The 13,086-nt window shown below is 44.3% G+C and overlaps 1 protein-coding gene across 2 annotated transcripts; it reads right to left on the bottom strand.

Moving 5' to 3' along the window:
• Positions 1–102: 102 nt before the first annotated feature.
• LOC112229411 (tRNA selenocysteine 1-associated protein 1) lies at positions 103–12,951 on the bottom strand. Of its 2 annotated transcripts, none has more exons than XM_042310297.1 (9): positions 12,792–12,951; positions 12,377–12,474; positions 7,038–7,137; positions 6,704–6,756; positions 6,469–6,600; positions 6,099–6,215; positions 5,597–5,783; positions 767–800; positions 103–477 (listed from the first exon to the last, which is right to left on the bottom strand). In XM_042310297.1, the coding sequence occupies exons 1-9, from the start codon at positions 12,813–12,815 to the stop codon at positions 317–319; spliced, it is 906 nt and encodes a 301-aa protein (XP_042166231.1). In that variant the 5' UTR covers positions 12,816–12,951; the 3' UTR covers positions 103–316. The 2 variants fall into 2 exon arrangements, with proteins under 2 accessions (XP_042166231.1, XP_042166230.1); XM_042310296.1 differs by having other exon boundaries at positions 7,038–7,140.
• Between the last annotated feature and the right edge of the window lie 135 nt (positions 12,952–13,086).

The raw sequence follows: 13,086 nt of genomic DNA on the forward strand, positions 1-13,086 counted from the left end.
CCCTAGCTAAAAGTAGTGCTGCACTAAATAGAGAATAGGGTCCCATTTGGAATACATTCTTCTGTGCAGTTTAGCGAAGCATAACAAATGGAAACAGGAAGCTTATTCTTAGGCACAGCATGACTTTTATAAAGATACACAAAATAAAACATTTGTCAATTAACAAAAAAAAATAATAATATTGTAAAGCAAATGGCAGTTATGGCCAAGGACTGGGGATATGTCTTTAACCTTTCCATGATCAAACATTTACAGAATATAATATGAAAGACCAAAGAACATGGCAAAAGAGGATATTGCCATTCCATTGTATGCCTCAACAGTAGACAGGTTCTGGAAGGCTACTCGTGGTTCCAAATGCTTGTTCTGAGGATTCCAAGGGTTGCCAGTGGCACTGGATAAGGGCATCATACAGTTCCTCACTGTGTTCCATAAACTTCCTGTTGGCTTCCAACACATCCAGCTCTGGGTTAGGATCTACAATAGAGGAAAAGGCTAGCAGTGATTATTTGTTGACTGATGTCAACAACCCCAGTCTCCTGCTCGTGAAACGAATGCCTTAACCATTAGACCAAGAGGAGCATAAGTCTGACTCCGCTAAATTCCATATACACTGGTAAATCCTCGGAACATGCAGGATATCAATCTAAGTTTATTATGAAACACCTCAATGTCAGCAAGTCAATGTCATCAAGAGCCTTTATAGATAATAGGCCACAAAAGTCTGGAGAAAAACAAGTAGGAACAACAAAAGAAAAACACCTACCTTCCAGACCATCCTCTTCAACAGCTTCATTTTCCTGAAAATGTTAAATGAGTTGGTTAATAAAATGATAGAGTATATTGAAAAAGTCTTAACGACACGAGGAAATGGAAAAGGAAATGACAATGCATTCAGGTGTTAATATTGTCTAAGAAGTTGTAGTGACGTTAAGCTACGTAACACGTCACCAGTAACGTTGAGCTACGTAACACGTCACCAGTAACGTTGAGCTACGTTACAAACCAAATCAAATTGTATTGGTCACATACGCATATTTAGCAGATGTTATAGCGGTTGTAGCAAAACGCTTGTGTTCCTAGCTCCAACAGTGCAGTAATATCTAAAAATTCACAACAATACACAAATCTAAAGTAAAATAATGGATAAGAAATATATATTTTAGAACGAGCAATGTCGGAGTGACATTGACTAAAATACAGTAGAATACAGTAGAATACAGTATATACATATGAAATGAGTATAGCAGTATGTAAACATTGAAGTGACTAGTGTTTCATTATTAAAGTGAACAGTGATTCCTGTATGTACCTACAGTTGAAGTCGGAAGATGTACATACACCGTAGCCAAATACATTTAAACTCGGTTTCACAATTTCTGACAATCAATCCTAGTAGAAATTCCTCGTCTTTAGGTCAGTTAGAATCACCACTTAACTTAAAATGTGAAATGTCAGAATAATAGGAGAGAGAATGATTTATTTCAGCTTTTATTTCTTTCATCACATTCCCAGTGGGTCAGAAGTTTACATACACTCAATTAGTATTTGGTAGCATTGCCTTTAAATTGTTTAACTTGGGTCAAACGTTTAGGGTAGCCTTCCACAAGCTTCCCACAATAAGTTGGGTGAATTTTGGCCCATTCCTCCTGACAGAGCTGGTGTAACCGAGTCAGGCTTGTCGGCCTCCTTGCCCACACACGCTTTTTCAGTTCTGCCCACACATTTTGTATGGGATTGAGGTCAGGGCTTTGTGATGGCCACTCCAATACCTTGACTTTATTGTCCTTAAGCCATGTTGCCACTATTTTGGAAGTATGCTTGGGGTCATTGTCCATTTGGAAGACCCATTTGCGACCAAGCTTTAACTTCCTGACTGATGTCTTGAGATGTTTCTTCAATATGTCCACATCATTTTATTTCCTCATGATGCCATCTATTTTGTGAAGTGCACCAGTCCTACCTGCAGCAAAGCACCCCCACAACATGATGCTGCCACCCCCGTGCTTCACAGTTGGGATGGTGTTCTTAGGCCTGCAAGCCTCCCCCTTTTTCCTCCAAACATAACAATGGTCATTATGGCCAAACAGTTCTATTTTTGTTTCATCAGACCAGAGGACATTTCTCCAAAAAGTACAATCTTTGTCCCCATGTGTAGTTGCAAACCGTAGTTTGGCTTTTTAAAAATGGCGGTTTTGGAGCAGTGGCTTCTTCGTTGCTGAGCGGTCTTTCAGGTTATGTCGATAAAGGACTCGTTTTACTGTGGAAATAGATACTTTTGTACCCGTTTCCTCCAGCATCTTCACAAGGTCCTGCTGTTGTTCTGGGATTGAGTTGCACTTTTCGCACCAAAGTACGTCCATCTCTAGGAGAAAGAACACGTCTTATACTTGCGTACTATTGTTTGTACAGATGAACGTAGTACCTTCAGGTGTTTGGAAATTGCTCCCAAGGATGAATCAGACTTGTGGAGGTCTACAGTCTTTTTTCTGAGGTCTTGGCTGATTTGTTTTGATTTTCCCATGATGTCAAGCAAAGAGGCACGGAGTTTGAAGGTAGGCCTTGAAAAACATCCACAGGCAAACCTCCAATAGGCTAATTGACGTAATTTGAGTCTAAAGCCATGACATCATTTTCTGTAATTTTCCAAGCTGTTTAAAAGGCACAGTCAACATAGTGTATGTAAACTTCTGACTCACTGGAATTGTGATACAGTGAATTATAAGTGAATTAATATTGTCTGTAAACAATTGTTGGAAATACTACTTGGATCATGCACAAAGTACATGTCCTAACTGACTTGCCAAAACTATAGTTGTTAACAAGACATTTGGGGAGGGGTTGAAAAATAGAGATTTAATGACCTCAACCGAAGTGCATGTTAACTTCCAACTCTGTATATAGAGCAGTATATAGAGCAGCAGCCTCTAAGGTGCAGGATTGAGTAACTGGGTGGTAGCCAGTTCGTGATGTCTATTAAACTGTTTGTTAACTGTGGCTGTTTAACAGTCTGATGGCCTTGAGATAGAAGCTGTTTTTCAGTCTCTCGGTCCCAGCTTTGATGCACCTGTACTGACCTCGCCTTCTGGATGGAAGCGGGGTGAACAGGCAGTGGCTCGGGTGGTTATTGTCTTTTTGCCTTCCTGTGACATCGGGTGCTGTAGGTGTCCTGGAGGGCAGGTAGTTTGCCCCTGGCGATGCATTGTGTAGACCGCACCACCCTCTGGAGAGCCATGCGATTGTGGGCGGTGCAGTTGTCGTACAGACAGTGATACAACCCGACAGGATGCTCTCAATTGTGCATCTGTAAAAGTTTGAGGGTCTTAGGAGGCTGAAGAAATGTCCAGGACCCAGTTGCACAGGGCAGGGTTCAGACCCAGGGCCCCAAGCTTAATGATGAGCTTGGAGGATACTATGGTGTTGAAGTCTGAATTATAATCAATGAACAGCATTCTTACGTAAGTATTCCTCTTGTCCAGATGGGATAAAGCAGTGTGCAGTGCGATGGCATCGTCTGTGGATCTATTGGGGCGGTATGCAAATTGAAGTGAATCCACGGTGACAGGTAATAATACTCAACAGGTGACAGGTAAGGTGGAGGTGACATGATCCTTGACTAGTCTCTCAAAGCACTTCATGATGACAGAAGTGAGTGCTACGAGGCAATAGTAATTTAGTTCAGTTACCTTCACATTCTCGGGAACAGGAACAATGGTGGACATCTTGAAGCAAGTGGGGACACCAGACTGTGATAGGGAGGGATTGAATGTCCGTAACCACTCCAGCCAGCTGGTCTGTGCATGCTCTTAGGACGTGGCTAGGGATGTTGTCTGGGCCGGGAGCCTTGCAAGGGTTAACATGTTTAAATGTCTTACTCACTTCGGCCACAGAGAACGAGAGCCCACAGTCCTTTGGAGCGGGCCACGTCGGTGGCACTGTGTTGTCCTCAAAGCGAGAGAAGAAGGTGTTTAGCTAGTCCGGAAGCAAGACGCCAGTGTCCGCGACGTGGCCGGGTTTCCCTTTGTAATCCGTGATCGTCTGTAGACCCACATACGTCTCGTGTCTGAGCCGTTGAATTGAGACTCCACTTTGTTTCTATACTGACGTTTTGCTTGTTTGATTGCCTTACGGAGGGAATAACTACACTGCTTGTATTCAAACATATTCCCAGTCACCTTGCCATGGTTAAATGCAGTGGTTCACGCGAATGCCTCCATCTATCCACGGTTTCTGATTTGGGTGAACCCAGTCAGTGTACATGTTATTCTCAGAGGCTCCCAGGAACATATCCCAGTCCGCTTGATCAAAACAATCGTGAAGCATGGATTCCGATTGGCCAGACCAGCGTTGAACAGACCTTAGCACAGGTACTTCCTGTTTGAGTTTCTGCCTATAGGAAGGGATCAGCAAAATCGAGCCATGATCTGATTTGCCGAAGGGAGAGTAGGGGAGGGCCTTGTAGGCATCCCGGAAGTTGGAGTAGCAGTGGTCAAGTGTTTTAGCAGCACGAGTACTACAGTCAATGTGTTGATAAATCTTTGGTTGTGTTTTCTTCAAATATGCTTTGCTAATATCCCCAGCTACAATAAATGTTGCCTCAGGATATGTGGTTTCCAGTTTGCACAAAGTGTAGTTCCATGAGGGCCGCGATGGTATCGGCTTGAGGGGGAATATACACGGCTGTGACTATAACCAAAGATAATTACCTTGGGAGGTAATACATTTGGCATTTGATTGTGATTTAGGTCGGGTTAAAAAAGGGACTTGAGTTTCTGTACGTTACTGCAATCACACCATGAGTAGTTAATCATGAAACATACACCCTGCCTTCCTTCTTCCCGGAGAGTTCTTTATTCCCGTCTGCGCAATGTACTGAGAACCCAGCTGGCTGTATGGACAGGGACAGTATATCCAGAGAGAGCCATGATTCCGTAAAATTAATGTTACAGACCCTGATGTCTCTCTGGAAGGATATCCTCGCACTGAGCTTGTCGACTTTATTGTCCAGAGTGTGAACATTAGCGGTAGATGGTGTGCAGAAGTCCACTCCGAAAACCTCTTCTTTGCCGGGTATGTTTTGGAGCAGCCTCTGTAATAAGTTCAATAGCCCTGGGGGTTACGAACAAAGGATTCAATTCGGTAATGTCGTATTCCAGGTCGTAATGCTGGTGAGTTACCCCCGCTCTGATATCAAAAAGTTATTTCCAGCTGTATGTAATAACACAAAAAAAACTTTCTGAACTAATAATATAAGAAATGACACACCAAAAAAAACAAAATACTGCAAAGTTGCTAAGGAGCTAGAAGCAGAGCTGCCATGTCTGTCAGAGTAATCTTGCCATCACCAGTAAAGGTGACGTTGAGCTACGTAACATATCACCAGTAAAGGTGACGTTGAGCTACGTAACATATCACCAGTGAAGGTGACGTTGAGCTATGTAAACACATCACCAGTAAAGGTGACGTTGAGCTACGTAAACACATCACCAGTAAAGGTGACGTTGAGCTGCTGAGCTACGTAACATATCACCAGTAAAGGTGACGTTGAGCCGCTGAGCTACGTAAACATAAAGGGGAAGCAGGGCAGCAATCTTACCTGTGCAGGATTCTGTGTGTAATCATACTGGTTGTAGTTGTAGCCGCCATAGTTGCCTCCATTCTGGTCGTAGCCCCAAGAGCCCCATCCACCACCATATGACTGTTGATTGTATTGTTGCTGGTTGTGTCTGTAGCCTCCTCCATGTGACCCCCACCCCCTGTTGTCTGATTGATTATGCCTAGTTCTGTGAGTGAGAGAGAATTATTGGTAACCGAGGCATCTGACAGTGATTATTAAAAACACATATCTTCATGAGTTGAAAAACTATTATTTTGGGGAAAGATACTCTCTGCTCAGGTCTTCATGAGCGCGTTGCAAAACAAAGGGAATAGTCAAATAACGTTGGAAATATAGCTACAGTTTTAAAGGCTATAAAAAAGGTGGTTTGGAAACTGAATTGGTTATGCTACAACCCTGGTTTTTCGAATGGCATATACACACCATGTCTGGAGATTATAACTTATAACACAGTAACAGTAAGAACTGAAGTAAAACTGACTTGTTAGCAGCTAGGCTCAGTCGTAGGGGCTTGCTCCCAAGCCCCACCGCTCCCTGACACTCCTCCAGGGCCAGCTTCTGAAGCCTCTGGTCTGGGAACTGGACAAACCCACAACCCCTGGAAACAAGAGAAACGTTCAGACAAGTATACAAGTAAATAACTAGCTTCGTCTGTGAATATGTTTTTGGGGTAGTGGAAGAAGACATTTAAAATTGTTAGTGTAGAAGTCGTGACTGTTATAAATAGTCGTGGAAGACTAACAGATGTTTTGGAAATGGCCGTATCAATTGTACTCACATCCTATTAGATCACATCAACCTTGATATATTGAAACCCTTCTAAAGGGATTATAATATCCTACGGGACTCACTTGGAGTTCCCCGTGCCATCCAGCACCACCTTCCCCCCACGACAGGAAGGGTAGCGGTTGTAGAAGAACTCGTACAGCATCCCGTCATCCACTTCAGGCGTGAGATCCCCAACAAACAGGGAATAGAGTGGACTGTAGCAGAGAGAAGGGGGGGGGTTGTGTGTTCATTTCCAATGTTTCTATATGGCATCTCATGACATTTAGTTTGACTTTACAATCAAGCTGGTTGATATACCTGCTTTCTCCTTGCTTCCCAAAAGTGGCCCGGTTTAATTTAAATCTTCTGGGCTGTGAAGTACAAAAAGGCTTCCTTAGAAATGTTAATTTACAATATCATGACAATATGCATTCATTTATACAAGCGCTAATGAGGAAAATTGCATAAATATCTTGTTTGTCTCAGGCTACCAAAAAGCATTATGTATAAACTGATACAATCTAGGTCTGCATTTCCACTGGGGCCCGGGTCAAAAGTAGTGTACTATATTATGGGGATGAATAGGGTGCCATTTGGGATGCAAAAACAGAATCCATAACATCCAAGTAGCCTTGTTAAACGGTATATTTACTGGTGTGGCTCCTGGTAGTGCTTTTCCATTGACTTTACGAAGACACCGCTCAGCTGTGGCTTCATCCGTCAGCTCCACGAAGCAGTAGCCTGCTGCACCCCTACTGAAGAGCAACACAGAGAAGGGATATCAGCCCAATGTTGCAGTAAAAGGATGGATTTTTAAACTGTGTATGGTGTGTAGCTATAATACAATGGTACTAGCCTGGGTACCAGCCTGCTTGTGCCCTCGCGCCACTCCTTGTCATGTCAAAGGCACAAAAGCTCACTAAGCTCAGGACTCTCTCTGCAACCGGGTCGCCCCCAGGTGGTGAGGGTAGGCAACAACACATACGCCACACAGACCTTCAACATGGGGCCCCACAGGGGTGTGTGCTAAGTCCCCCCGTTTACTCAAACATCATTATTCATTATTAAGTTTGCTGACAACACAGCAGTGGTAGGCATGAACACCGACGACATGACAGCCTATAGGGAGGAAATGGTGGTGGTGCCAGGACAACAACCTCTCCCTCCAGGTCAGCAAGAGAAAAGGTGCTGATTGTGGACTAAAGGGTACTGAGGGCCGAACACCCCCCCCCATAGTGTTCACGCCACTATGAAACTAACATGGTCCACACACACCAACAGTTGTGAAGAACGGCCAACCCCCCCCCCCAAGGAGGCTGAAAATATTTAGCATTTTGACCAGAGCTCTGATCCTCAAAAAGTTCTAAAGCTGCACCTTCGAGAGCATCTTGACTGGCTGCATAACCGCTTGGTATGACAACTGCTTGGCAGCTGACTGCAAGGCGCTACAGCTGGTAGTGTGTACGGCCCGGCTTAGGTCACTGCCATCCAGGACCTCTATACCAGGCGGTGTCAGAGGAAGGCCCTTCAAATGGTCAAAGACTCCAGACACCCAAGTCATAAATTGTTCACACTGCTCCCGCACGGCAGGCGGTACCAATGCACCAAGTCTGGAACCGACAGGACCTTGAACCCCTAAGCCATAAGACTGATAAAATAGTTAACCAAAAAGCTACCTGGAATATCTGCACTGACCCCAACTCTTTTGACTCGTCATATACACTGCTGCTATTGGCTATTATCCATGCTGTTGGCTAGTCAGTTTACCCCTACCTACAGTATACTGCTGTTACTGTCTATTATCTATCCTTTACCCCTACCTACCTACAGTATACTGCTGTTACTGTCTATTATCTATCCTTTACCCCTACCTACCTACAGTATACTGCTGTTACTGCCTATGATCTATCCTTTACCCCTACCTACCTACAGTATACTGCTGTTACTGTCTATTATCTATCCTTTACCCCTACCTACCTACAGTATACTGCTGTTACTGTCTATTATCTATCCTTTACCCACCTACCTACAGTATACTGCTGTTACTGTCTAATCTATCCTTTACCCCTACCTACCTACAGTATACTGCTGTTACTGTCTATTATCTATCCTTTACCCCTACCTACCTACAGTATACTGCTGTTACTGTCTATTATCTATCCTTTACCCCTACCTACAGTATACTCTGTTGTGACTGTCTATTATCTATCCTTTACCCCTACTTACAGTATACTGCTGTTACTGTCTATTATCTATCCTTTACCCCTACCTACAGTATACTGCTGTTACTGTCTATTATCTATCCTTTACCCCTACCTACTACAGTATACTGCTGTTACTGTCTATTATCTATCCTTTACCCCTACCTACCTACAGTATATTGCTGTTACTGTCTATTATGTATCCTTTACCCCTACCTACATACAATGCCTTCAGAAGGTATTCACACCCCTTTGACTTTTCCCCCACATTTTGTTGTGTTACAGCCCGATTTAATTGGATTTGTCACTGCCCTAAATGCAATACCCCAGAATGTCAAAGTGGAATTATATTTAACTTCAACTGTATTAAATAAGTATTCACCCCATTTGTTAATGGCAAGCATGAGAAGGTTCAGGTGTAATAATGCACTTAACAAGTCAAAAGTTGCATGGAGTCACTGTGCAAATAATAGTGCATAACATGATTTTTTGAATGACTACCTCATCTCTGTACCCCACACGTACAATCTGTAAAGGGTCCTCAGTCAAGCACTGAATTTCAAAACAGATTCAACCACAAAGATCAGGGGAGGTTTTCCAATGCCTTGCAAAGAAGGGCATGTATTGGTAGATGGGTAAAAACAACAAAAAAACAGACATTGAATATCCCTTTGAGCATGGTGACGTTACGAATGACACTTTGGATGGTACATCACAGGGTTGGGCGGTAATCTAGACCCCGTCCTCTCATCCTGGGATTTACAGAATTACCGGCTTAGTGCACAAGAGGACACCCCAAAAAATACACTAAACAACCCATTGGCTGTCTATTACCAGAAAGAGAACTAAATTAGCACATGTAATAGCGAATTTCCATGAAGGCTGCAAGCTAAATGTGCTAAAGAGCGTAAATTAAAAATGAAATTGCAATGACAGGCAATCCAGCTCATAAAAAGTTACAAAGTGCATTGCGCATGTTTGTGTGCGGCTGGCCAATTTGATTATTTCCCCATGTGGTTCATCAGGTTCTACTGTCAAGTTCTGTGGACTAAAACTGCATAAAACCAGCAATATCACAAAGCATTATCAAATTAATTTTACGACACTCCTGATAAACAGTTATTGTACCCGCGTTGCTTCCAGAGGAAGTTTAGAACTCTGTTGTGAGCGTTGCTTCCAGAGGAAGTTTAGAACTCTGTTGTGAGCGTTGCTTCCAGAGGAAGTTTAGAACTCTGTTGTGAGCGTTGCTTCCAGAGGAAGTTTAGAACTCTGTTGTGAGCGTTGCAACAGAGGACAGATGATTTTTACATGCTACAGCATTCGGAGGTTCTGTGAGATGGTGTGGCCTAGCCACTTTGTGGCTGAGCCGTTGTTGCTCCTAGACATTTCCCCTTCACAATAACAGCACGTACAGTTGATCGGGGCAGCTCTAGCAGGGAAGACATTTGACGAACTGACTTGTTGGAAAGGTGGCATCCTATGACAACACACAATTGGCCGAGCAGCGTCCGGGTTAGGTTTTTGGCCGGGGTAGGCCGGCATTGGGGCGGCAGGGTAGCCTAGTGGTTAGAGCGTTGGACTAGTAACCGAAAGGTTGCAAGTTTGAATCCCCGAGCTGACAGGGTACAAATCTGTCATTCTGCCCCTGAACAGGCAGTTAACCCACTGTTCCTAGGCCGTCATTGAAAATAAGAAATTGTTCTTAACTGACTTGCCTAGTAAAATAAAGGTAAAATAAAAATAAATTGTAAGTAAGAATTTGTTCTTAATTAACTCACTTGCCTAGTTAAATAAAAATACACTTTTAAAAAATTGATTGGTTTGTTTTGCCAGCTGTTTAGTATGAGGGGGAAATTCCCCAATGAAATCGCAGGTTTTCATAGCAGAAATTGTAACAGGACCAAGTAAACAGAGCACTTAAATGTGTGTTCAGTCTGAACTTCTGGGTCTGCTCTAGTCTCCCAATAACTGTCATGCCAGACGGCTTACTTCTGCACGCGATATCTGCTCTATCAGGTACAGATGGTGCTAAAGGAAATTGTAATGAACTTGTAAATATATATTCATGGGAGCCTGGGACTTGATAAACCGGACAACTTCATCTAACAAGAGTCCAAGGACAGAGGGATACATGAGCTAGAAACTTCTCATCAAGGATCTGGTAGGACCAAAGAGTATGAAGTTGACTGGCCAACTTGATTGTTTCCCCGTGTGGTTCATCAGGTTCTACTGTCATGTTCTGTGGACTAAAACAGCATAAAACCAGCAATATCACAAAGCATGATCAAATGAAATTAGCCAGCACCAGTAATTTTGAGAAACATTTGAGAAATGGTTTGGCAGATATTTTTGGGGGGGGGCAAAGTACAGCACAACGGGCACTCCATCCTTTTTCTCCACAATTTTGTGGTATCCAATTAGTAGTTACAGCCTTGTCTCATCGCTGCAACTCCCGCACGCACTGCTTCTTGACACAATGCCCACTTAACCAGCCACACCACAGTGTTGGAGGAAACACTGTACACCTGGCGACCATGTTAGCGTGCATGCGCCCGGCCAGCCACATGAGTCACTAGAGCGCGACCGGACAAGGAAATCTTGGCCTGCCAAACCCTTTTCTAACCCGGATGACACTGGGCCAATTGTGCGCCGCCTCATGGGTCTCCAAGTCATGGCCAGCTGTGACACAGCCTGGGATCGAACCTGGGTCTGTAGTGACGCCTCGAGACCACTGCGCCACTCGGGAGGCCCATCCTCCTCCTCTCTTCCACCCTCCTCCTCTCTTCCACCCTCCTCTCCTCTCTTCCACCCTCCTCTCCTCTCTTCCACCCTCCCCTCCTCTCTTCCACCCTCCCCTCCTCTCTTCCACCCTCTTCCTCTCTTCCACCCTCCTCTCTTCTCTTCCACCCTCCTCTCTTCTCTTCCACCCTCCTCTCTTCTTCCACCCTCCTCTCTTCTCTTCCACCCTCCTCTCTTCTCTTCCACCCTCCTCTCTTCTCTTCCACCCTCTTCCACCCTCCTCTCTTCTCTTCCACCCTCCTCTCTTCTCTTCCACCCTCCTCTCCTCTTTCCACCCTCCTCTCTTCTCTTCCACCCTCCTCTCCTCTCTTCCACCCTCCTCTCCTCTCTTCCACCCTCCTCTCCTCTCTTCCACCCTCCTCTCCTCTCTTCCACCCTCCTCTCTTCCACCCTCCTCTCCTCTCTTCCACCCTCCTCTCTTCCACCCTCCTCTCCTCTCTTCCACCCTCCTCTCCTCTCTTCCACCCTCATTACCTCATTGTGACGGCCTTGGAACAGAGGGTTAACTGCCTTGTTCAAGGGCAGAATGACAGATTTTTACCTTATCAGCTCAGGGACTCAATCTAGGAACATTTTGGTTACTGGCCCAATGCTCTAACCCAGGCCTGGGCAATTCCAGTTCTCTAGGGCCTGATTGGTGTCACAGTTTTTCCCCAGCCCCAGCTAACACACCTGACTCCAATAAATCACCTAAATTTGATTAATCAGGTGTGTTTGCTAGGGATTGGAGAAAGTGTGACACCAATCAGACCCTCGAGAACTAGAGTTCCCCACCCCTGCTCTAACCAGAAGGCTACCCGCAGACCCCCCACCCCTGCTCTACCCTGCTCCCCACCCCTGCTCTAACCAGAAGGCTACCCAGACCCCCACCCCTGCTCTAACCAGAAGGCTACCCGCAGACCCCCACCCCTGCTCTAACCAGAAGGCTACCCGCAGACACACCCCCCTGTAGTTTTTAACTCGGGTCAAACATCATGGATAAAATACTCACCCGGTCATTTTGTTGCGTATAATCCGTACACTCACCACCAACTCCCCCATAGTGCCGAAGGCTCGGGTTATGAAGTTTTCGTCCATGTAGGGCTCCAACTAACAAACAGACTTCATTATCATAACATGTAAGGTTAGCTAACGTTAATTTAGCTAAGAGTTAGCTACCACATGTCCCTTGCAAATATTATAGAATGCTGCGTTTAGCTAGTCATGTGTCAAAATGTTCCATCTGCAGCAAGTTAACCGATTTAGCACTAATAAACTAAGTTAACGTCAGGTGGCTAGTTATGTTACTACTAGCTAGCATGCTAGCAAACAACTTAAGTTGAAGCTAGCTACTTAGCTTCAACTAGCTAATTTACCTACAACCTGAAGCGTTAAAAATTTCGACTGAACTGGTTTGAGATACTCACGTTCCCCATCCATAGCGTGCTCATGTTAAGACCTGTAGTTGTCAACCTTATTTAAATTGTTTTTACATTTACAGTTGTTAATCCCCGAAATAACACATGCAGTCCCTTGTAAGTGTCGTGTCCGAAGAGGCAACAGGGACGTTTCTGCGCAGGCGCCTTGAAAACAAGTCCAACTGACTGCTCTCTAGACTGGTCCCAGATCTGTTTGTGCCATCATAGCACTCACGCCCAAAATATGTTAAAAAATAAAAATTGAACACTTTAGCTTTTTTTTATTTTTATTTTTTTAAATAGT

The sequence above is a fragment of the Oncorhynchus tshawytscha genome, linkage group LG31, assembly GCF_018296145.1.
Source record: "Oncorhynchus tshawytscha isolate Ot180627B linkage group LG31, Otsh_v2.0, whole genome shotgun sequence".
Lineage (NCBI taxonomy): Eukaryota > Metazoa > Chordata > Actinopteri > Salmoniformes > Salmonidae > Oncorhynchus > Oncorhynchus tshawytscha.

Coding starts and splice junctions, on each gene's coding strand:
- LOC112229411 (XM_042310296.1), bottom strand. CDS start 12,815: ATGAGCACGCTATGGATGGGGAAC. Junction 12,475..12,791: donor GCACGCTATGGATGGGGAAC/GTGAGTATCTCA, acceptor TCTGTTTGTTAG/TTGGAGCCCTACATGGACGA. Junction 5,784..6,098: donor CTGAGCCTAGCTGCTAACAA/GTCAGTTTTACT, acceptor TCTCACTCACAG/AACTAGGCATAATCAATCAG.